At 41.2% G+C, this 25,823-nt stretch overlaps 1 protein-coding gene across 3 annotated transcripts in view; it reads left to right on the top strand.

The window, feature by feature from the left end:
- Window positions 1-18,724, top strand: part of BRCA1 (BRCA1 DNA repair associated) — a 46,955-nt gene extending 28,231 nt beyond the window's left edge. For 2 of the 3 annotated variants that reach the window (XM_090292728.1, XM_090292725.1), the window contains exons 14-23: window positions 1,375-1,565; window positions 4,050-4,357; window positions 6,602-6,689; window positions 9,329-9,406; window positions 9,923-9,963; window positions 12,479-12,562; window positions 15,530-15,584; window positions 17,164-17,237; window positions 17,622-17,682; window positions 18,551-18,724. In XM_090292728.1, coding sequence (XP_090148854.1) covers window positions 1,375-1,565; window positions 4,050-4,357; window positions 6,602-6,689; window positions 9,329-9,406; window positions 9,923-9,963; window positions 12,479-12,562; window positions 15,530-15,584; window positions 17,164-17,237; window positions 17,622-17,682; window positions 18,551-18,696 — 1,126 coding nt within the window. In that variant the 3' untranslated portion in view covers window positions 18,697-18,724. The remainder of the gene's footprint in view (window positions 1-1,374; window positions 1,566-4,049; window positions 4,358-6,601; window positions 6,690-9,328; window positions 9,407-9,922; window positions 9,964-12,478; window positions 12,563-15,529; window positions 15,585-17,163; window positions 17,238-17,621; window positions 17,683-18,550) is intronic. The other variant, XM_090292727.1, reaches the window with a different exon arrangement.
- Window positions 18,725-25,823: the final 7,099 nt, after the last annotated feature.

Genomic DNA, 25,823 nt, shown 5'->3' with positions numbered 1-25,823 from the left:
AAAAGAAATTCATATTTATTGAGTTCCTACTGAGTATGTATATTTATCTTTCTGGAAATCGTGACAAAGTTGTCAAAATTCTAATCACACCATCTTTCCCAACCTCTTGAATTGGACCGAGGATATATTTTTGAGACTGGAGTACTGGCCCTGTGGCTGTGACAGAATTAAAAGGTCTGGCCTCCATAGGCACTAAACCCATGTTTATATATTTATTTTTATTGTTAAAAGTGTATTTTTAATTATATTTTATTGATTATGCTATTACAGTTGTCCAAAATTTTTTCCTCTTTCCCCCTCTCCACCCAGCACCTCCCACTCCCTCAGGCAATCCCCACACCATTGTTCACATCCATGGGTCATTAAACCCATGTTGAGAGGTAATGGCTTCATTGCCAAGCTAACTAGTTGAGCTAACCACCCATTTAATATTTAGACCAAATAAATCTGCTCTTCCTTTCCCTTCCCCTAAGAGACTTCTGTTAAAGAACCTACACGATTGATTGAACTACTTGAGAGCAGCAGTTTAGGTGTTGCTCATCTTTACTCCACAGGGCTTAGTTTTAGTGCCTGACTCATAGTAAACACATAGTAATTGTTTGAGTTAAGTAGCTGATCTCTGGGGTCCTTTAAATCTGTTAAGTATCACCCTGACTGTTGTAGCTCATTGGGTTGGGTGTCTTCCTGCTAACGGGAGGGTCATCAGTTTGATTCCCAGTCAAGGCACATGCCTGGGTTACAGGCCAGGTCCCCAGTTGGAGCATGTGTGAGGGGTAACCAACTGATATTTCTCCTCCTTGCTTTCTACCTCCTCTCCCCTCTCTCTAAAATAAATAAATAAGATCTTTAAAAAAAATCTCTTAAATTATTCAGCAAAGTCCTAAAATCTGAAAGAGTGTATGTGTGCATAAAGTCTTCAAACATTATTATATAACTGCCTTTTGTTTTTAGAATGATTTGATGTTGAAAAGGCAAGAGATAGGGATGATTCTATGAATTTTGCTGAAATTAGTAGAAAGAATGAGTGTAACAATGTCAAAATTAATCAACTTTCTACTTTGATGAGAGATCTAATTCTAACACAACCATGGGGACTCAGGAATTTGAGTGAATGGCGACAGATAATTTGCTGAAATTTACTGACATGCTTTTTTAAACGACTAGGAGGTATACTTACTGCCTCAGACCAGATCTTAAGGGGTGATGTTCTTTGTAACCCTCACATGTTGGGAAACATCATGAATCCAGACTTTTGGCCATCACTTGGGTATCGCCCTGACAATGAGCTGCTTCATTTATGTTTTGGCTGCCCAGAAAGTATAAGTCCTTTCATGGAAAGCTGGGTTAATGGTTTTCTCCTTTCATTCTTTCTAGGCCTTCCCCTTCTAAATCCCAGTTGTTAGATGGTAAGTGGTATGTGCGCAGCCACTCCCAGCGTCTTCAGAGCAGAAACTGCCCACCTCGAAAGGAGCTCGTTAAGGGTATTGATATAGAGGAGCAACAGCTGACCAAGTCTGAGGCTCAAGGTTTAACAGAACAGTCTTATTTGCCAAGACAAGATCTAGGTAATATCTCATCTACTCTGTTGGAGAAAACACTTTTATTTTACTCTGAATCCTACCTAAAGATGTTCTGGTCATCATCTTTTAGATGTACTGGTATGTTATGAATATATCTGTTTAAGTTAAACCCATTTTTAAAAAATAGCCTGAATGTTAATCCAAGTTTACTTGAAAATTATTGCATTTGTTAATCTGTGTATATTGGTATAACTCTTTTTGAAGGTGAGATAGGCTTGGTGTGCTCTAAATATTTTATTTCAACTGTTAGATAAGAGTTCTAAAGCCCTAGAATAAAGTTTTAGGCCTGTCCTTGATTGAAAAATGAGTCAAATCTCCAAAGTAAGTTCTTATTTTCTGAATAAATGAATATAAATGGCTATATATTTTATGCTTTATAAATCACTTTAAATGAATGGTGTGTTTTATGGCTTGTGAATCAAAGTTTGAATTACTAAAGAAAATTTTAAATGAATCCTCAAAAACACATTATCATAAAAGGTGCTCTTTGTCATCTAAATGTGGTATTTGTCCGTTTTAATTAGGGTCATTTTAGGAATCTCATACACTCTATATAGCTATCCTTACTTTCTGATGGAGTGAAATTTTCTGAAATGTTTCTGGGATGGTTTTCTGTTTTTAATTGGGTGATGATACCTGATGATTTATTAAGTGAAGAAGTTAATTGATATCATCATGGATGATAAAACAAAAATGGAATATTTCTCATTTTCAACCTTTTTTTTCCTTCCTTGCTAAAGTACTATATGTTCGTTGCCAAGCAGTTGGATAATATAGGTAATAAAAAAGGAATATTTAAACTAAGTAAAATAACCAAAATTATAGACATCAAACCTTATAATATGACATGTCATAGATTCTAAGACTCAAATTTTTTTCATGTTAGGACTGGACTCTAAAATAGGATAGCATCTTAAAATCAGTGGCATTTTATTTTTTATTTTTTATTGCAGTAAAAAGTATATAACAAAAGTTACCACCTTAGCCATTTTTAAGTGTTAAGTAGTGTTAAGTACATTCCTGTTGTTATGCAGCTGTTCTCTAGAATTTGTTCATCTTGCAAAACTGAAACTGTACCCATTAAACAGCAACTTCTAATTTCCCCTACCCGATTCCCTGGCGCAACCACCATTCTACTTGTTTTCAAGAACTTGGCTACTTTAAATACCTCGTATAAATGGCCCTGGCTGGTGTGTCTCAGTTGGTTGGAGTGTCATCCTGTGCACTGAAAGGTCACAGGTTCAATTCCCAGTCAGGGCACATATCTAAGTTGTAAGTTCTGTCCCAGGATATGTCTCTCTCCTCTCCCCACCCTGCCTTTCTCTCTCTGTAAAATCAATAAATGTATCCTCAGGGGAGGATTTAAACATTTATTTATTTATTTATTTATTTAAATACCGCCTATAAGTGGAAAAGTACAGTATTTGTCTTTTTGTGACTGACTTCTTTCACTTAGCATACTGTCCTCAAGGTTCATCCATGTCTGTAGCATGTGACAGGATTTCCTTCTTTTTATATAGCTATTCAATTAGCTTTTTTAAAAACCACTGTTCCCTGGCTCGTGTGGCTCGTGAATTGAGCGCTGGCCTGTGAACTGAAAGGTCACTGGTTTGATTCCCAGTCAGGGCACGTGCCTGGGTTGCAGGCCAGGTCCCCAGTTGGGGGCATGTGAGAGGCAACTGACTGGTGTATTTCTTGCACATGGATGTTTCTTTCTCTCCTGTTTCTCCCTCCCTTCTCCTCTCTGCAAAAGTAAAAAAGTAAAATCTTAAAAAAATTTTTTTTTTAATTACCAAAAAACCCACACTGTATTGAACATAGGTGTGTGCATTTCTATTTTATTGTAATTAAACATAACGGATGAAGAGTACTCCATTGGAATAGAGGTGCTAGTCTATTATTGGACATTTAGGTTGTTTCTAAAACTTTACTGTTATAAACAATATTACAGTGAACATTTTATGACTAAATTTGTGCATACATCTTTTATTTCCTTAGGATATATTTCTAAATTGAACTCTTGACTGGAAGTGTAAACACACAAGACTTTTGGAACGTAATGTGCTTTAGAAAGTTAAGCCACTTTGCATCTCCACCAACAGTGTATTAGCACACCTATTTTTCTTTTAACTTAACTTGATCTTTTTTTTTTTTTTTTAAGATTTTATTTATTTGTTTTCAGAGAAAGGGAAAGGGAGGGAGAAAGGGACAGAAACTTCGATGTGTGAGAGAAACATCAGAAACGTCGATAGGCTGACCTTCGCACACCCCCAGCCAAGGACCTGGCTCACAACCCAGGCCTGTGCCCTGATGGGAACCAGTGACGTTTCGGTTTGGAATGTGATGCCCAGCTCACTGAGCCACACCACTCAGGACCTGATCTATCTTTTTAATTCTTAGCAGAGACTAGACTTCGTAATTCAAGATCCATTGTCATGTAAGTTAAACTTATCCCCCCATTCCTTTCAGAGGGAACCCCTTACCTAGAATCTGGAATCAGCCTCTTCGATGACCCAGAGTATGATCCCAATGAAGACAGAGCCCCAGAGTCAGCTCATGTTAGCATCATGTCAACCCCAACCTCTGCATTGAAACTACCCCTTTTTCAAGTTGAAGAATCTGCCAAGAGTCCAGCTGCTGCTCAGACTACTAATACTGCCAGGTATAATGTGAGGGAAGAAAGTGTGAGCAGGGAGAAGCCTGAAGTGATATCTTCTACACAAACAGTCAACAAAAAAATATCTATGGTGGCATCAGGCTTGACCCCCAAAGAATTTGTAAGTATCTGTATGCATTTCCCTATGATTGAGACTTCATTAATGTACTACAAATATTCGTTTTAAATAGGTAATAGCAATAAATAACTATAGGAAGAAACCTAGGAAATAGAAACTTTTCTATGTAATTTAATTTCCATTACAAATTTCAGAAATTTTGGACCTAGATAAAACTGTAGTGTGGATTATTTTGTCTATATTTACTTAAGGAAACGATTATTAAATATTAGCAGAGAGATTATAGTTTTGTGTATGTTATAGAACGTTTTAATTTTAACTTTATCTTTATTTTTATTTTAAAAAAGCAAGTAAGTGTAGCTCTACTCCCCAGAAGGCATCTTTTCCGCACCTTGGTTCACATCTGAGAGAACATAGGGCTGATTAACTAAATTCAAGCTGGTTCCAAGCACACCACCAGACAGTGACATTTCTCCGGTGTTTATTTGCCGTTATCCTGGCTTGTGACAAAGGTGTTTAATAGCTTGCCCTATCATTTCTGCCCTACCACACTCCCTCTCTCCTATTAGGATTTTGACATCTCTTTGGTCCCCTCATGGGGAAACAGGAATTTGTTTCACACTGTGGAAAACTACCCATTAAAATATTAAACCAATGAGACATTATTTCTACTTGGACTGAGTGTAGATTGCAGACATCTTATCGCTTCATAATAAAATAATTGAGTGAATATATCTCAAAGAACCATGACAAGATAACACATGAGAGTATCAAATGGATTCAGTAGTAGGTTGTAATAAATTACACACTGAGAGATGACCCAGTCATTCTTAAGTCTCTTTCTTAATACATCTTTCCTAGGATAAGAACCGTTTCTCATTCTGAGTTCTCTTTGGGTAGCAGCTCAGCTCACATTCTCTGTGGCCAGATGTGTCCCACTACTAAAAAGGCAAAGGAAGCTATGTCTGCCCTCGAAGATACAATGAGTAAATTCTCATCAATAATTCTAGAATTCTGATTTCACAACCAGGTGCCCAGACCAGCTATTTGCTCTGAACATTCATACCTGGGTCTATGTTGCTCTTGATTGTTTCCAGAATATCTTAAATTCCCATTTATTCATTGAAAATTAGCACTCCTTGTTTTGTGAGTTCAGCTTTTCAGAAAAGGCTATAATGATCTAATCTCTCCTGCCATGGGCAACTGCAGATTAGACTATAAGTGGCTTGGGTACATATTGTCTATAAACAAGCAAAGAGGAAAACTTTTCAGCTCTATTCAGACTTGCTGAAGTGTGGTAAATTTATTATGAAAGCTGCTGACTGTATTACACATGATTAATTCTGAAGCCCATATTAAGATGATCTTTTCAGCAGTTGCTCTTCTAACTGAACACTGTTTCAAGGCTGGGATTTCAGCAATTAATCAGTTCAGAATTGCTAATGATCCTGGCAGAGGGCAGTGGCAAAAGCGGGGAGGATATCATTAGCTCCTCTAGCCTGTTTTTTAGTGCCCTGTGGCAATATGGAACGAGGCAGCATTGAAAGAAGCACGGCCTGATCTCCATTGCAGGATTGTACAGCGCATAAATATTGGCATGGGTGACGGTGGCTAATAAATGATGGCCTTGATAAACACTGTTATTTACCAAACTGTAGCTACTAATTATGTCAGCTGTCTCCATAATGGATCTGGTTAATTTCTTTAACTGCCTATTGATTTTTTTTTTTTTTTTTTTTTTTTTTTTGATTGATAGATAATAGCTAGATGGCTCTAAATTTCTTTTGGGAGTAGTATGAGTCTCTTCAGTTCTTCTCCTTAAGAGGAATTGATAGTTTTTACACTCTTGACTTGAAAGTTTTATAACTGTCAGAGAATTGTATCTTGTTTTTAAGCCATATATCTGTAGAATAACTTTCTGTGTAGGCTAGTTACCTCTCAGTTTATATAGTATAGGCTGATGACTCTAAATTATAGTATAGCAGAGTATCACTCTGTGAAGAATCCAATGCTCTGCAGAATATCACTCTGAAAGGGAATATTAATGTTATTTTGAATCTTTGGTTATAGTTCAGGTCTGCTAGCATGAACTGCTTTAGAATTTCTTACTCTGATTTGTACATAATTTGTATTAAATTGCTATTTACTTTGAGACTTCAGACATGTTCGAATAAAAGAATGTACCTTTTCTGAGGAAAAGAAACGGAGATTCAAAACTAAGATAACTAATGCTCTAAGCTGTGCACTAGAGGTAACATAATAATGTAATATTTTATTGGATTTCAGATGCTTGTGCACAAGTTTGCCAGAAAACACCACATCACTTTAACTGATCTAATTAGTGAAGAGACTACTCATGTCATTATGAAAACAGGTACGCCAAGAACCTTTATAAAATGTGTTGCATGTGTTGCGTAGAACTACATGAAGAAATGGGAGTATTCATTAAGCATAGCATGGGTGGAAGTCTTCCAGTAGTCCATCAATTATTATTTTGTGAAAGAAAAATAATAGTTTTCCTATTTCCTGACCCCCTTTAGTTTTGGGTTAAGATTTGAGAGTGGTCACCCTGACTGGTGTGGCTCACTTGGTTGGAGCATTGTCCCACAAATTGAAAGGTTGTGGTGTTTGATCCCTGATCAGGGCACCTGTCTGGGTTGTGGGTTCGGTCCCCAGTTGGGGTATATATGAGAGGCAGCCAATCGATGTTTCTCTCACATGGATGTTTCTCTCCCTCCCTTTCCCTCTTTCTAAAATCAATAAGCATGTCCTTGGGTAAGGATAAAAAATTAATTATTTAAAAAAAATTTGGAGAGTGGTGAACCAGAATGACCCTGCCTGGACTACTCTGTGTATGGGCTTTCTGGTAAGGCAGAGTTTAAGTGCTGGAGGAACAGATAGCGCAAAGAGGAGAATGGAACAGAAATGAGTTTTTATTCAATATCTGGGTGGTTAGAACCCTAGTTTCATGTCAATTTCATGTCCTAGGTCCATGCAAACACTGGTTTGAGTGTGGTTGAGAGTTTTTCAGGAAACAAGTGCATTGTCACCTCTGAGATAGCCTAGCATATGAAAAAGGAAAAATAGAAAGGGAAAATTCATTTGTACTCCACGTTCCCCTTTTTAAATCTTAATTATGACTCCCATGATAACAGAGACCTCAGAGGCTTTTAGTTGACTATGAGCTAAATCTGAGTAAACATTTCAGGGCTGCTAAAAAGCTTGTTTGAAATTGGGCCTAATTAATACAAGCCCAATGTCTGGAACAAGTGAAGTGAAAATCCTGACCCCCACCTCCCCTACTATATTCTCTGCTGGAGTGACTGTCTGGAAGATATGTGCTCTGTTTTGAGCAACATGCCTTCTTTTAAAGCTGGTCACTGACATGTTAGAGAGTATTTATCCAGAGATTGAGGATGAGGATGGGGAAAAGGAATTTAGAACAATGTTATTTGAAGAACAGAGAGAGGAATGAAAAGGCTTAAGGGAAGAAGACCACTGTCTTCAAATATTTGAAGAGTTGTTATCGGGAAGAGCAGTTAGACTCCTTCATGGGCGCCAGGGAGCAAAAACCAGTGCATGCAGCACCTAGGAGATGCAGCTCTTAAAACCTTTCTAACAAAATTGACTTTCAGGAAATACAATGGGCCACTCTGTTCACATTTCTGCAGGACCTTGAGTAGAGGGTCCCAACTCCTTGCCAGGGGCACATTGCCTTAGAATCTCTAAGATGTTAGGTTTCTACTGTATACACATCATACCACAGGGTCAGAGGGTAATACAGGAACCAAATGCCAGAACAAGGTACTTCAAGTACTATTTTAAAAGTGAATGTCATTAAAGTTTAATATATGTTAAGCTATAAGTTTGCATCAAAGCTGCTGGAAGGTAAAAAGGAAACTTTAAAATGTAGATTAAATCTGAAGTGATTAATCTTTAAACTCAAAGGCAGTATAACTTTTGAACTAAAAATGAGCTAAAATTTCTGAGTTTAAAGCATATTACTAAATCAACTTTTGCCCTGGCTGGTGTAGCTCAGTGGATTGAGCATCATCTTGTGAACCAAAAGGTCGCAGGTTTGATTCCCGATCTGGGCACATGCCTGGGTTGCAGGCCAGGTCCTCACTTGGGGGCGTGTAAGAGACAACCAGTCGATGTTTCTCTGACACATTGATGTTTCTCTCCCTCTCTTTCTCCCTCCCCTCTCTCTAAAAATAAATTTTAAAAATATTTTTAAAAATCAACTTTTGCAGCCATTAAACAAAAAGCTATAAAGCTGTGATGAAATAAAAAAGATTTAATAATTTGTGAAGAATTGTGTGAGGGAGAATGGCTGTTGCTACTAATGGCAGATGGGCTGCTGTGTTTAGATTTAGTTAAAAACATTTCTTCTTTCCTCAGTTTGCTTATTCTTCAAAGGGGTTTTTGAAACACTAGGAAATAAACAAGTGATTCTTAAGCTACTGCTTTCTGAAATACTTAGGTAGAAAGGGAAAAAGCCATGAAAATATTCTGTATTTTCCTGTCCCTTTCAAGGGAATTAGGAATTAGGAGATTAGGATTCCCCAGGTAGAAGTCTGGGGGTGAAAATTTGTCACTTACATTGACATTTCAGATATAGGATTTCAACAATAGTCTTTTTCTTCTCCTTTCACATATTGTCATCCAGTAAAATAAAGCTTCCCCATCCATATGTATCAATGCTACTGATGTAGATAATTCCCTGAACACAGTAATGGACGTCTCTAGCTAGTCTTGGCATCTAGAAGATGGGGCACACATTTTCTCGGGTTTTAACTTCATATCAATCTTTTCCAGCTTCCAAAGATCCATATATGCTGGTATAATCAGAGGTGCTTCCAGCCTCTGATTCTATCACTGGAGTATTGGAATCATCGATCCAGATTGATTTCAAGTACCACATGGAGCTGGAGCTCTTTTGCTTGTGAGAGCAGCACTTCCTGATTTTGTTTTCAACTTCTACTAATCCTTCGGATATTGTTCATTCTGCAGATGCTGAGTTTGTATGTGAACGGACACTGAAATATTTTCTGGGAATTGCAGGAGGAAAATGGGTAGTTAGCTATTTCTGTAAGTACAGTGTATTTCTCCCCTCCTCCCTTTAACACTTCAGAATTGCATGCATTTTTACACCTAACATTTTAACACCTAAGGTTTTGTTTTTTGGTTTTTGTTTGCCGATGTTGTATCTGAATTACCAAAAGGTCTTTAATGATAAAAACAAGCTTTATCTCTAACGCATATCTCTTTGTGCAGATAAGCTGGTAATGCTGGGAAAATGGATTTCTTTTTATAACTAATAGGACCTAATCTGCTCCTAGCAACGTTAGAGTGAACTAGGGATTTATTTAATAGCAGGCAGAAATTCGTGTGTAGCAGGCACTATTATAGTGTTTGGATTAAGCGTCAACTGTGTCTCCAGAAGGAAATCTACAAGCCTTATTAAAGAGCTGTGGCGTTATTGAGAGGGGACCTCTGCTCAGAGTTATTCCTCCCAAGCTCTCTTGTGAATTGCTTCACTATCCACTTCCATTAAAAGAGCATGTTCTTCTGCATTGTGATCTGACTTTTCTGTGGTCTCTTTAGGGGTGACCCAGTCTATTAAAGAAAGAAAGATTCTGGATGAGGTAGGTACTTGATGTTAAAAACTAATCAGAAAGACTTGGTGCCATTGAGTCACATAATCGCTGAAAGTTTAGCTGCTCCCTTCCTCGCAAAACTTTCCACAGATTCCCCTTGATGACTGGAATCATCAAGAATTATGCAAAGCAGCCCTGACTCGTGTGGCTCCGTTGGTTGGGCATCGTCCTGTGAAGCTAAAGGTTGCTGGTTTGATTCCCAGTTAGGGCACATGCCTGGGTTGCAGGTTCTGTCCCCGGTGAGAGCACCTGCAAGGGGCAGCTGATGGATGTTTCTGACATCGATGTTTCTCTCCCTCTTTCTCCCTCCCTTTTCCTCTCTTTAAAAATACATAAAAATAAAATTAAAAAAAAAAAGTTATGCAAGAGCAAACCTGGAAATTCTGTGGCATCATTCACTTGTTCTAAATTTCAGTAGAGACAGTCCTTTCCTTGGAGGAAGGAAAAGAAACTTATAAAGCAAAAGAGAGATTCATAAGCAAAAGAAGTAGGCCCTCCTAAATCTTACTTCCTTATATGCATAGACAATGGTAGAGAATGGGTTGTTAACTGTTGGTGAAGAAAATTCCTTCATTTTGATATGCAAATCTATTTGTTTAGAAATCAGATTCCTTCAAAGAGATGTTACTCTTTATGATACTGAGAACAGTGAGAGATAAATAAGATGAGTGTAGGAGGAGGAATAATTTTAGAACAGAGCCATTTAAGAGCTGCTGGTGACAACAGATCAGGAAAAGTAAAACTAGCAAAAAGTTTTAAACTATTATGTACTGCCCTGGCTGGTGTGGTTCAGTGGATTGAGTGCGGACTACGAACCAAAAAGTCACCAGTTCGATTCCCAATCATTGCACATGCCTTGGTTGTGAGCCAGGCCTCCAGTTGGGGATACGTAAGAGGCAATCAATTAATGTATCTCTCACACATCGCTGTTTCTCTCCCTCTCTTTCTCCCTTCCTTCCCCTCTCTCTAAAAATAAATAAATAAAATCTTTAAAATATAGATTATGTACTTTTCAGTATATTCATAATTAAGTGACATTTTTGTTAGTTTTAACTTTCATTCAGTGGCTTATACTATTGGGAGCCTGCTGTGTGCTGGGCGCCAGCAATGCAGCACATAGGTCCATCGTCTGGTCAGAATCTTGTTCTGTTGAGGGAAATATACAATAATAAAGAACATTTAACGTACCAATAAATATTGTAAATAGCAGATTAGTTACTGACCAGAGGAAGATATTGAGTATTTTAGTTAAGGAGACCAGGGATGGCTTCTGAGATGCTTGAGCTGCAACCTAAAATAAAAGAATTGGCCTTGAAAAATGTAGGTAACAAAGTGTTTGTTAGAGAAAAATAGACTAGTGTAGCTGGAGGGTAGTAACTGGTGAGTAATTGGAGTAGATAGAGACAAGGGCCAGATCAGGTAGGAGTTGGTGTGAGTCGTGGTAAGGAATTTCGATTTTCTGTGTAGGGTAATTGGAGGCATGGAGGTGGTCAGACGAGGTTGGTTTGAGATACATTTGGAGATAGGTCTTACTAATGGGTTAAATTTGGAAGATGAGGTAAAGGGAGGAAGTGAGGGTTTGAACAATGGGATGGATGTTAGTATTAATAGTGGAGGAGAGGGGTTAGAATCAAGAGCTGTTTTAAGTTATGTCAGTAATCATATAATTTATAAAAAAGAGCTCCATTTAGATGTGTAAATTTTGGGGTTTATACTAGATATCTAGGTAGAGAGGTTAAGTAAGGACAGGGGTAAAATCAAGCCTATAAATTTGAGAGTCATCTCCAAATAGATGACATATTTATCACCGATTCTTCTCACTTAAGTGACTAGGAAGTGTTAAATAGTCTTTCCCCTAATATCAGCCCGTGGTTATACTACCATGACTTTATTTTGTAATACTCTTGGCAACAGATATGATCTTCCCCTACAATCTTGAGTTTTTGTCAGAATTGTTTCTAAGCATTCTTCCCTAGATTTCTCCCAAAAGTTCTAACCGCCCCAATCCCATTATCCTCACCCTTGATCAGTCAAAATAGTGATTATGAAAAACCTTTTTCTTCAGTGTATTAAATGTATTGAATATATTTTATCATTTTGGTTTTATTTATTAGCTCTATCAGTGAAAATCTGAGAAGCCCTTAGATGGTAATACACAATTGATTTAACAGATCAGGAACTCTCCAGTTATCTTTATAACAGCACAGAATTAGCAGTCTAATCTAAATGCTAAGTGAATGTTTTGAGAGGAGATAGATGTTGAAAATTAAAATACATTAAGTCCCAGTGAGGTGAAAAACAAGTTGTTAATTTCTGCCCACAAAGATTTGCTTCAGGAAATTGATTTCAGCAGCTGAGATGCTGGTCATTTCACACAATCCACCAAAAAGTGTGATTTGGGGGAAGCGGTCAGAACATTGCCTGGCAATGCTCAATTCCTTATATCCTTCTACTGAAGGAGGCTTCTCTTTGAGCCCTGTGGTTTGGGTTTGGTTTCTTTCAGCGTGATTTTGAAGTCAGAGGAGATGTTGTCAACGGAAGGAACCACCAAGGTCCAAAGCGAGCAAGAGAATCCCAAGACAGAAAGGTAAAGCCCTCCTCCCCCATGGATTCCAGCCCCCTTAGTTCATCTTTAAGGGGCATTACATATTGCTAGGTGCTTCCATATACAGTAGTCCCTCTCTATATTGTGGTTCACTTATTGCGGCCTCACTGTATCGTTGGATTTTTTAAAATATTATATTTAATTATTTATCGCGGATTTTCGCTATATCGCGGGATTTTGCGGTACTGTATACGTATGTTGTTGAAATTACGTAGGTTTAAGAGTGTAGAATAAATATAAGGTTCCTACTTCGCGGGGGGTTCTGGAATGTAATACCCGCGATAAGTGAGGGAATACATAGGTTCTTTTTTAGTTCTGGCCAATAAGGTAAGTAAGTATTATATCCATTATATGAGTGATTTTGAGAAGCAATGTAATTTTGGTCCAGTTTGGGGTTCAAATCTCAGCTGATAAAGTGGCAGAGCTGGGATTTGAAACAGATATGAATCTAACCCTTTGCTCTTTCCACTTAACCATAGTGTGTTTCTCTAAAGCAGTGTGGTAAGTGCTATAAAGGGGATGTACACAATGCTCTCAGTGCATGCATAGAGGAGAAAATGATTGATAATCAGTAGCTAACATCTATATAATGTTCACTATATGCCAGTACTAAACACTCAACCATATTTTAACTTATAATAATTTTACAGCAAACCTCTGAGACATGTACAATAATTACGCCTATTTTATAAATGAGAAAATGGAGGCTCAGAGAGGTGGAGTAAGTTTCTCAAACTCATACAGCTAATTATGAACCCACAACTAGAAGTTGAACCCAGGCAGTCTAGCTTCAGTATCTGAGCTTTAAATGCCAGTGTTCTAGTTTCTTGGAAAATTATAGAAGGTTTCACAAAGGAGAAAAATAGATTAGTCTAACAACTTTGAAAATGAAGGACTAGAGGCCCAGGAACACACAAGCGATGTTCCCCAGATCATCCTGTAGCAAACGATGTGACCAAAACTATGTCCTTCTCTCAGGGAGGAGCCCAGGCAAGATTTCACACCTGCCTGTCAGGCCCACGCCAGCAGCTTGCTCAGGTCCCTAACTGAGTGCTTATGCTCCCAGTCTGCATTTCTTCCTCTTTCAAGTGCACCACCAGGCTTTTCAGAACAGCCCCACCAAGATGTTCTGTCCCTTTACAGAACTTGAGGGAGAACCAGTAGAGATGATTTTCCAAGGAAGCCTGCTTTGGGAGATGATCACAAATCAAGCCCTGGAACTCTGAGTCCTTGGGGTCAGCCCACCCTAACCTTTATCACCTATCAAGGGACTTCCAGATGCCAGAAAAGGCTACCAGCCCTGCTTCTGCTCCTGCCCTCACCCAGGGGTGCTCTGCCAGCCGCCATTTGTTTCTGTTCCACTGTGTGCAAGGCAGAGTTAGCACCAGATTTTCCCCTCCTTCAAAGGAAATTTCGGTGTTTGGGGGTTTCTCCTGTATTTGGGGTGGCAGTGATGAAGAGGACCTGGTTAAAGTAATGACATTCTGAAGATACAAAATATCACCATAGTATTTTCCCGTGGAAAAGAAATGTATTTGTAGAGGTGAAACTTCACATTTCTTATCTCATAACTAGACGTACTCCTCAATGACTATCAGCCTGGATGGAAAAAGAATTCTAATCTTTTGTACTTTTTATAGCAACATTGGGCTCCAGTTGGCTACCCAGGGAGAACTTTTAGCATTATGAGCATCTAGGTCCTGTTAACAGGTTGGGGATTCAGTTTGTTCATACATCGAGAATGGCACAGATGGAGGCTGTCACTTAAAACAGAAACAGACCTATTTTGCTGTCCTTTTTCATTCCCCTGTCCTCTGGCTGTAGTTAAAATGGGGGTGACGGTGGGGATTTCCTAAAAGGTAGTCATGTGTTTTTAGCTTCCTGATTTTTCTTTATCCCAGTCTTATATTTGAAGCAAGGTGAGTTCTAGGCCTAGGCAATTTTCTTTTTAGTGGAATGAGAAGAAAGAAAGAGGGTAAAGGAAACGAGGGTTACTCAAATGATATATATCGAGCCAACTGGCACAAATTTAGATTTATTCTTTTAAATGACACGCAAGTCCTTCCCTAAGAACCAATGCCAGCGCGTGTGTAAGAATTTGTCCAACACAGTAGCCACCAGCTACATGGGCTGTTTAAGTTGTAAATAACTAAAATAAAATATATAGTTGAGTTTCTCACTCATCTCAACCACGTTTTAGGTGCTCAACAGCTGCATATGACTCGTAGCTACCTTATTCATACAAATATAGAACATTCCCGTCATCAGAGGAAGTTCTTTAGGATGGTGCTATCAAGCGCTGTCAGTGGAAGGGGCGCCTAGGAGGTATGATGTGATCTGCGTCTCCTGGAATCCAGGCGGTCAGGTCAGCCCAGTGGGGAGAGGCAGAACCTGGCTTCACTTCACTGTTCGGAAGGAACCCTGAGCATTCTCAGAGCGGCATGAAGGCAGGAACAAGATGCCCTGAGACCAGGAAGAGAGGAGTGTGTACATGTAAAATGTAGACCTCTCTTCCAGTTAGGGTCATGGTTAGTTAGTCCTGAGGTACCAAGTTTAGATAAACATCAAACATCAGCAAATAGCTGAATTTCTTGCCATTAAACAAAATAAGGACTTTTTTCCCTCTCATCTCTAAAAAGAAAAGGTCATCAGGGAGGAGCCTGGCCTGATTGGTGGCAAGGTGGGATGCTCAGCCCTTGAATGACAAAGCATGACTATAGGGTAGACCAGCCGCATACACACTTCGGGAATGTCTCCTAAATTCCACCAGTGTTCTGGACATTGGACTGATTGTCTCTGGGAACTAACAGTAGAAATTGTCAGATGGTAACAAAAAGAAAAAAGGAAGTTTTTATTTTCTGAGAGTCTCTTTACATTGTTTTTTATAAAACTTATACTCTCGTAACTAGTGTTTTTTCTCTCTATCCCTCTGTTCCTCTCTCCTCCCAGATCTTCAGGGGCCTAGAAATATGTTGCTATGGGCCCTTCACCAACATGCCCACAGGTAAGAGACTGGGAGAACGGCAGAGCCCAGCACCAGCCTTTCCCTTACATAGTGGAGTGTTATAGGAAGGATCATCTATGGGGGTTCCTCAGCTTAGTGGCAGGTTAGTCTCCTTCCCTATCACCTGTTGGACAAAACTGCACCTAAATGTTACCCTATGACAAAAAAAAAAAAAAAGAAAAAAGAACTAGTCCTGTGCCCCTTTCTCAAGAGCTAGAAGCCAGTGAAGAATTAATGTCTAAGAAACAGTACGTTCTGTTTCCAGATGGGTTAGAGCTTCTCTTACCTGCTCTTTGGTCTAAGAAAGGGGGAGAAATAAATTAGGAAGAGAGTTCTGTTCTTCCTAAACCGTCTTCATTTGATAGTGAAGAAAGTACCGCAGCTGCATACCCCTGTGAACGTGGGCCCCCAGTACAGGCCCAGAGTAGCAGAAGACTTGATTAACATTTTCCCATTAAATTTGACACTGCCTGTGATGTGATGTTCAGGAGTGCTGTGGGGCTCAACTATGGAGTTGTGTGGTACTGAGGCGCTGGTGTATGTGTATATTTGGTTCGTTATTTTGAAAACGAAGGCTGTGCCCACTTCTGCCCCAGGGATCAAGTCCTCTTCTCAAAAGAGGGTCTTGACATCTGATCAGGGATAGATGACTGGCAGCAAGAGAGCCTGGCAAAGTAATGTTGCTTATGTCTTCTTTATTGGCTATTGATTGAATTTTTATGAAATTCCCACATGTCACACATAGATTTCTCAGTGTTTTTGTACTTCGGTATAATGAAAACCAGGGCCTCTAGTGGGTATCATTTGGGAAGTGAGTCAGTTGACCTCAAATATTAAGACAAAGAGGAGTATCTTAGCAATCTTTATAAATGGGTTGACAGAAAAGAGTACCCAAAGGGGTCCAGAAGCCACCCTTGGTCAGTTCTCCTAATTTTCCAGGGACATATAAAATTTAGGTACAATCTCTTCTGATTTCCATTCCCCTGACATTGCTGATACCAGCTCACCATGTAGCCTTTCCAGTTGATGTGCTGAGTCTCTGTCCAGGATGACAAGGTTTTTCTTCCTTCCTCCTTTCCTTCCTTCCTTCCTTCCTTCCTTCCTTCCTTCCTCCCTTCCTTCCTCCCTCCCTTCCTTCCTTCCTTCCTGAATTGTCTTCCCGTCTCTTAACATTTACAGTAATTACCACTGAGTCTGGTGCTCTTAGTGGCCATAATTACCAATTACCAACATAGAATTAGGCAAGAAGGTTGAGAAGACTGGCTGTTTTTTCACAGTATCTTAGCCAGCAATTTAGCAAATTGATGGAATTTAGATCTTTTTTTTTTTCTTGTGTTTTGTTTGAGAGGCTATTAAATCTTATCTGCCAAGTGGCCTTATGGGGACTGATAACTAGAATAGGTTGCATATCAGTGACTGTTAACTTAGGGTCCATACCCCTCTCCTGTAAGGCCTTTCTGTCCCTTTGGGGTAGAGACAGGGACTCCCACTGAGAAGTCTTCATTCAAAGGAGTGTGGTATACAAGGTGGTTAAATGTGTAGATTACTGTGGTGATTTTCTGTGTAAATGCCTATTTAGATCAACTAGAGTGGATGGTGCAGCTTTGTGGGGCTTCTGTGGTGAAGGAGCCTTCATCGTTCACCTTCAGCAAGGTAAGCGTTTGGTGCCCTACGGGGGCGGGGACACAATATTCTGTCTGCTGATTGAGCAAGGAGGCCCCCATCAGTCCCTATGAACCACCCCTTCATACCCCAGTGTAGCCTGAGAAGCTTCCCTTCACCCCAAGCCTTCTCTGACCACGCATCTGTGCCAGGAGACTCATCTGTAAGGGACGAGTAAGGACCTGAAAGCTATAAGTATTTAAAATACTGAGCGGAGGCTCTTTACCTCTAGTCCTTTTTGCTGTGTGCCCTTTGTCATCCTGTGTGGTTGGCCCAGAGTAGCCAGCTTCAGCACACCATCAAGAAATGGTGAAGTGACTGTTCCCAAAGTCCTGTTCTGACATCCTCAATGTTGTTTCCTCCCTGGGGATGCAGGGCACTCACCCAATCGTGGTCATGCAGCCAGATGCCTGGACAGAGGACAGTGGCTGCCATGGTAAGTCTTGCTGTAAACCTTTATCAGGAGGAATGTGGGGTAGAGAGCCCAGGTTAAGTGTGCTGATGACTGGTGTTTTTAGGTCTAAATGTCCTGTTTAGATGAACTGGAGTGGATGGTGCACCTGTGTGGCTTCAGAAGGCCACATGTATGTGTTTGTCATATGGAGTCCGGTGGGATGAGTTTGGGTCAGCACAGGTGACCTGGTGCTTAATGAGCACAGTTCTCAGCACATTTGAGGTGCTCGATAAATATTTGTTGAATGAATGAATGAATGGCTAAAATGTCCTTTTCAAACATTTTTTTTTTGTATATTGGTTGATTTTGCATTATAAAAGTAATGCATGAACTATTTCCATGGGGGGGAGGTTAAATATGAATGTTCATTACATGAAATAGAAATGAACATAAACAATAAAAGAATCCCAGTAATCTCGCCACTTGGAGATGATCACCATAAAATTCTTCCAGGTGCTCATGCGTGTGTGTGTCTGTGTGTGTGTATTTATGTATTTCACACGAATGTGATCATGATTATCATACTACTTTTCTTTTTCACTTAAGATATTGCAAATGTTTCCCCATCATTAAACTTCAATGCTCTTTTGCTCTCTCTGATGACTTTTCCTTTAACGCACTGAAATTTGTGTTAATAACGTTATCAGAAGCTGTAGGCTTTTACCAGCAGTCACTCCTCAGGCTCCTGAGTAAGGCGCTCTGGCCTGAAGCATCGATTAAAAGCAACACTTTGGCTTCTTCCTCAGTAACCATGAGAACTCCTTCAACCAGGTCCCCTGACTAGATTGACTAGAGCCTGGTCCGGTAAAATGTGAATTGACACTAATCTTTGCTTGTGTTCTCTCCTCAGTGATTGGGCATATGTGTGAGGCACCTGTGGTGACCCGAGAGTGGGTTTTGGACAGCGTAGCCCTCTACCAGTGCCAGGAGCTGGACACCTACCTGATACCCCAGATCCCCAGAGCTGCTGCTAACTCCTGCCAACCATGTGTATAGTGTATTTAAAGCCTGTCTCCATAGCCCCCACCCCCACCCCCCCAGGAATAAGCTTAAGAAAGGGCCTTTCTCCAGGCCCTGGGATTTCCTCTTTAGTCCTTCCACAGTCCTAGTTACTAAATATTTTATGTATTTCAGCCTGAAAAGAACTTCTGGCTGTGCAAGGGTCCCTTAAAGATTTTCTGCTTCAAGTCTCCCTTTGAAATCTGCCATGAGCACAAAATTGTGGTAATTTTTCACCTGAAAAGAATTTTAAATGCCACCAATTGAGCAAGATGCTGATTCATTATTTATCAGCCCTATTCCTTGTACTGGGGCTGTCGGCTTAGAGCTGGGGCACAGAGTAGCTGGCCTCAGGAGAATAGATGGTTTCCCTGAGTTTGTTTCCTTAAAACCCTGTGTTCATAAAGGCCAAGAATCAAACCTTTAAATGGAAGGTGAGTACTTAGGGATCTGTGATGCAACTTAACATCAGAACAGTCCTGGGGAGCTCTCAGATGTTGGAGTGGAGCATAGGGAAGGGAATTCAGAGGCAGATAGTGGATATGAATATGAATTTTGAGGGTTAATTAGAGAGGGAGGTCACGCTGATGCTGATCTCCAAGTCTAGACAAGAACTGGTGTCCAAAGAGAGTCTTCTAATTCCCTGTTGGTAATAAATAAAATATTTACTCTTGTAGCTCTGATATGTCACCCATTCCTCTTGAAATATAAGATCTCTGATATGAATATTTCATATCTGTAAAATGACAGATCCCACCAGGAAAGGAGCTGTTGCGTTCCTTGAGGTAATTTTTTCCCTTTTGCTCCCTATTGCTGAATGTACACCTTCATAAATAATTTTGCTTGCTGAAGGAAGAGAAAGTGTTTTTCATAAACTCATTACCCAGGACTGTTTATAGCTGTTGGAAGGACTAGGTCTTCCTTAGCCCCTAGTGTATGAGGGTAGTGCAGACTTGATTGTACATAATATGTTTTGTAAATGTTGTACTGTTCACCTGCAAATAAACTTGGTAGCAAATGCTTCCACCACGTATAACTGTTCTTACTGCTCAAGCCCGCAGCCTTCTCAGGGCCTTTTCCCTGTATTTCAGTCTTCTTGTCTCTACAATGGGGATAGTAACAATACCTACCTGATAGGGTTATTAAGGGACTTTACAGCCTATTGTATTCGTTTCTATTACTGTCATAACAAATTGTCACAAACATTGTGGCTAAAAACAATGACCATTTATTACTCAGTTCTGTAGGTCAGAAGTCCAAGTTGGCTCAACTGGGTTCTTTGTTTCAGGTTTCGCAAGGCCAAAATTAAGGTGTCAGCAAGGCTGTGTTCCTGTCAGAGGCTCTGGGGAATGAATCCACTTTTAAGCTCAATTTCATGTTGTTGGCCAAATTGTTCCTCGCAGTTGTAGTGTAGGATCTCCGTTTCTTTGCTGGCTGTTGGCCAGACGTCATCCTTAGCTTCCAGAGGCCGCCCACATTCCTAGGCTCTGGTGACCTACCTCTGTCTTCAAACCAGCAATGGCTGGTCAAATCTTTCTCATATTTAGAGTCTCTCTGACTTCCTCTTCTTTCTCATCTCTCTTAATTCCTGCCAGAGAATTTCTCTTTTCTTTCTTTCTTCCTTTCTTTCTCTTCCTTCCTTCCTTCCTTCCTCCCTCCCTCTCTTTCTTTCTTTTCCTCACCCGACGATATGTTTACAGTAGTCCCTCTCTATATCGCGGTTCACTTATCACAGCCTCGTATCACGGGACTTTAAAAAATATATTTAATTATCGCAGATTTTTCGCTATATTGCGGGATTTTGCAGTACTGTATACGTATGTTGTTCAAGTTAATGTAGGTTTAAGAGTGTAGAATATGTTAAAGAACATAAGTAGTGTTTATAAAAGTGTGGAAAAGGTTAATAAGGGAGTGGGAAAGGTTAATAAGGGACCAGGAACGATTTATAAGTGTGTGGGAAGGGTTTATAAAGCCTTAAAATATATATAAATACTAAAATAAATGTAAGGTTCCTACGTTGCAAATTTTCACCTATCGCAGGGGGGTCTAGAACGTAATACCCGCTATAAGTGAGGGAATACCGTATTGATTTTAGGGACAGGAAGGGAGAGAGAGAAACAGCAACCAGTTGACTCTTGTACACACCCCAACTGGGGATCAAACCTGCAACCCAGATATGTGCCCTGACCAGGGATCAAACCCACAACCTTTTGGTGTATGGGGTGATGTTCCAGCCAGCTGTTTTTAAGGGCTCAAGTGATTAGATTGTGCCCAACAGGTAATCCAGGGTGATCTTCCTGTTTTATAGTCCATAACCTTAAGTACATCTACAAAGCCTCCTCAAAGCAGTACCTAAATTCCTGTTTGATTAAATAACCTGGGGACAAATCTAGGGAGGAATCTTCAGAACTCTGACAACCACTCCTATTTAACAAGCTTAATCCACAGGTAATAGTCTGTGTCATCATTTCTTGGTCTTTACACTGTCAGATTGGAATCCTCTTTGAGGCAAAGAGAATGAAATCCTCACACAATTCTGTGCTGCTATATTTGTAAAGAGGGTGGGCAGGTGAGGGAAGAACAGAGAAAATAGAACTAGCTGCCATTATTACATTTTTATCTCATTTCATCTTCATCACAGCTCTAGGAAGTGGGTACTTGTCACCTCATTTGAAGAATGGGAACTGAAAATAAAGATTTCGCTCAAAAGTTTGCACAGCTAGTAGACGAGCCTATGCCCTTTCTGTCCCATCAGTCAGCTTTCCCTCTGCATCAATCACTGACCCAGGGCAGAAGGCACTGCATCAAGCCTCAAGGGAATTTGGAGAGAGGCGTGTGTTGTGAGGGGAACTAGCACTCTAGCTTCTTTTATGGGTCATGGTGGGAGGCTGTAGAAGGCTCCTGCCTCCACGTGGCAGCTCTGCTTGGGAAAGTGGCCCTAAGCAAAGGGACTTACAGGATTGAATCACGGCTACTCCATTTCCGCTCCCATCCAGCTTCCCAGCTTTGATTGCTTCTCTTTCTGTTGTCAAAGCCTTCCAGTTCAGCCTCACCTACAGCACGACCCTTGAGGGCCCCTGCCAGACCCCTCTACCTGCCAGAGAGTCTATCCATGGGTCTCAGCGTTAGCAGTAAAGGCAGGCAGGAAGCAAATGCTACACACACCCAGTCTTTAGTCAAACGTGTTTCATTTCCGGTGACAAGCCATGGCTTACTCGACCCTGAGGGGTGAGCCAGGCCTCAGCCTGCTGCCCCCATCACTGATAGGTTAATAGAAAACGCAACATCTCTCTAGGACAGCCTGCCTTCCTAGGAATCCTGGCTGAAAGCAGAGATGACTAGGATACATTGAAATGTTTTCTGTGATTATCTCAGTCTCCCAACAATTGTCCCCCCAATGATTTTTATTTTCTTAAAAAGATTTTTTAATTTTATTTTTAGCTAAAGGGGAGGGAGGGAGAAAGAGAGGGAGAGAAACATCGATGGGGGATAAAAACAGACTGGTTGCCTCTCACATGCCCCCAACTGGGGACCTGGCCTACAACCCAGGCATGTGCCCTGACTGGGAATCGAACCAGCGACCTTTTGGTTCATAGGCTGACTCAATCCACGGAGCTACACCAGCCAGGGCTTCCCCTCATGCACCCCCTTTTATTGAGCTCTGTAACCTTTTCTTGGAAGTCAACTTCTGGCCCTGCCTCATGATGCTCCGCTGGGTTTAAGAGTCTTATCTGACAATGGAGTAAATCTACTTGTTCCTTTAACCTCTGGTTTTAAGATGTCCTCCCAGTTTTCCATCCCACAATTTTTAGCCCTATCTGATCAAAGCAGTGTTTTGGGAACTAGTTCCTGTGTTGCCTGTATCTCATTTTGAGATAGGATAGCAAGAAGCTAGGAAATTCCTTGTCAAGTGGAATAGAAAAACTGAGACAGAGAGCTGAACAAACTAGCCAAACAATTCACAGCCAGGTGCAGATGGTCACCAGGGCAGAAGACCTGGCCGAGAGCAAAACTGGGAAAACAAGGACCTCGCCCCCAGGATGGCCTTTCCTCCCTGGAGGTAACATCTAGGCCTCAGTTGTATTTCAGCTCCAGGCCCAGAAAAGCAGGAAAACCAGGCAGACGACGCCAGACCAACTGTGATGGCTAAAGAGTCCCTGCCCTGTCACTGACCAATCAGTGGAGACCATGACCCTGAAAGGGCACACCTGGAGAACTGATGAATTTTCTATTGAGACCTCCCTTAAGATTCCCACCTGCAAAAAAGAGATAAAAGACTCAAGACAAAGGACCCGGCATGCGCTACCCTCTGGGGAGCAGCCTGTGCCATTCCCTTCTTGCCCCACTTCTTTCCCCACAGGCACGGGTCTCCTAAACTCTAAGGCAATGGGCAGCTGGCAGCTTGTCCCAGGCTGATCCCCTGAACCTGTCCCCAAAGCCCCGTTTTCTCTGACTTCCTTATTGCCAAGGCAGCCCAGCCTAGGCTCTCCTGCTGCTTCTTCCCTGCTAAACCCTCCTTGTCTTACTGCCCCCAGCTTTAATAAATGTATCCTCATAAGTCACCTGGATTCATGTTCTGAAATCTTTCCTACACAAAGTCAAGAACTCACACACTACAGCGGGCTCAAGGCAGACCCGCTCAGGGCCAGGCCCCTCGTCTGGTAACAATTTCAGGAAATGGATTTCTGCAAAGGAGCTGGAAAGGATGAAGAGGAGGGATTATCACACAGGCGAGGGGAGGGGCCTAGAGAAGGGTTTGGTAGATTATCTCCTCAAAAATACAACCAGAATCACCAACAAAGTATTGACTCAAAAACATGCTGGAGAAAAAGAAAGAAATCAGGGTTGGGTGTTTGGAGCAGAAGGAGCCAAGCTGCCCGGAATGTATCCTGTGAAGGCTGCGAGGAGTAGATAAGGGAAGCGCCAGAGGCAGGCAGGGCAGAGAGAAGGCAGGGTGCGGGGGACCCGCAGATGTACACTCAGAAGCCCAACAAAGAATGGGGCTTGCTAGCCAGGCACCGTGAGAGCTTGCTTATCAAAGGCTATAAAATGGCTGAGCCAGAGCCCCGTTTCCGTACTTCAGTGATGTTTAGCTCCCTCAAACCGCCTGTAAATCTGCCCATAACAAGGAGAAAATTAAAGAAATGAATCTGAGCAAATAGATAATTAAGAACTGGAGACAGCCAGGTCCTGTGGAGAGCAGGGAGTGAGGGGGTGGCCAAAGGAGCTGATCCTTAAATGAGTGAATGATCAGGAAAATCTTAAGTAATGGTTTGAGGGGATGGAGAACTAGAGAACGCCCCCCCCCCCATTTTGTGGGGGCCAGTCACAAGGAATTTGGACTCCTTGTTTCAGGGACCTGGAATCATAAAGCAACTTTAATTTGCAGTTTAGTATAGTGAATCTCAAACCATGGTCCCCTGATGGGGAAGGGAAGTAGGTAACAATATCATCTAGTAACTTGTTAGATATGCCAGTCCTGGTGCCTCACTCTGGACCTACTGTCTTAGAAACCGGGTGGGACCCAGCGATCTGATTCTGAAGCAAGCTCAAGTGAAAGAGGGTGCTAATTGTTTTAAGCTGCTACCTATAGTCTAATCTTTTGTCTCCAGAAGAGGTGAATCTTAGTTTAGGGCTGTTAAGAAAAACTAAGGTTTATGGGCTGAATAGTTAGTTCTTATCTACCAGGTTGCAGCAGCTGGCTTCAGTTGACTTCAGAATGGCCCTTGAAACAAATCAAAAGCAAAGGACAAAGATTAAACTATGTTAGCAACCTAGGAGCAGAAGTGCCAGACTGCTTTAAAAAAAAAAAAAAGAAAAAGAAAACTAGAGGTTTAGGAGGTTTTATTTATATTTAAATTGCAATGGAACCACAGCTGCAGTTTTGACTCCAGCACACAGATGTGCAAATACAGCTTTCTAAAGGCAATTTCAGACAGCCCTCAAGGTAACCAGAACAAATAAAACAAATGATTTTGTAATTTAGTTTTATTGACTGATGAAGAGCAAGGCACAGACAACCTGCCCAGTGAGAGTTAGCTACCAGCGGGCTCTCTGAGGGGACAAGAGAAAGGCAACCTAGAGGGAGAAAGGCCAGCAGATCTGTAGACTGGTGACAGGAAAGACCCAAAGAGGACAAAACAGGAGGCAGATGGGAGAAGAGCACTAAATTAAAAGGTAGGTGTGGCTCAGTGGATTGAGTGCCGGCCTATGAACCGAAGGATTGCCGGTCCGATCCCCAGTCAGAGCACATGGCTTGGTTGTGGGCCAGGTCCCCGGTTGGGGGTATGTGAGAGGCAACTGATCAATGTTTTTCTTCCACATGGATGTTTTTCTCCCTCTATTTCTCCCTCCCTTCTCCTCTCTCTAGAAATAAATAAAATAATTTTTTTAAAAAAGAAAGTGATGGGGCCCTGTCCTGTGTGGTTTGATTCCCGATCAGGGCACCTAGGTTGTCCTAGTCCCAGTCCAGATGCAAACCATCCCTGGTCTGGTCTCGGTGCATGTAGGAGGCAGCCAATCAGTGCTTCTCTCTCAAATCGTTGTTTCTCTCTCTCCCTTTCTCTCTCTCGGGTGAGGATAAATTAAAATGGAAGGAAAACAGAAATCCAGCAAACCCAGCCCTGGGTTCTGAAGACCGTCTCATCTGATCTTGCTGGCTCTCAGAAAATAATAATAATAATAATCATTAGTGACTCATTTGCCACTCTCCTGCTAAGTCCCATGAACTATTTCCAACATACAAAAGAGGAAAATGATGCCTTAAGAGGTCAAGCAAACGTGGCAAAGCTTTGATTCAAACAAAGATTTGTGTGAAGCTAAATTGTGCTGGGAACCAGCCCTAGGAGGCAACGAGTACCAATAATGCAATGATTGAGGGGAGAATCCATGCCCACTTCTGTGGTAGCCTGTGTGTATGTATGTGTCCATATATACTAGGGTTGTGGAAGAGAGAAAAGATCCATTTCTGGCCTTCAAATTGCTTACTATTCAATGGGTGAGGCAAGAAAGCTACAGAAAATCTTTGCAGAGTTGTGCCTCTGGTTTGGAAGCCCTTTGGGGGGCTGTGTGGTGGGGTCAGGCTCTCGCCTGCTATGGGAGAACCTCTGAGTGAAGCATCTCAG

The sequence above is a fragment of the Furipterus horrens genome, unplaced genomic scaffold, assembly GCF_987537825.1.
Source record: "Furipterus horrens unplaced genomic scaffold, mFurHor1.1.pri manual_scaffold_11, whole genome shotgun sequence".
In the NCBI taxonomy this organism is placed as follows: domain Eukaryota; kingdom Metazoa; phylum Chordata; class Mammalia; order Chiroptera; family Furipteridae; genus Furipterus; species Furipterus horrens.
The sequence above is the reverse complement of the archived record's forward strand: the minus strand, read 5'-3'. Positions and strand labels throughout refer to the sequence as shown.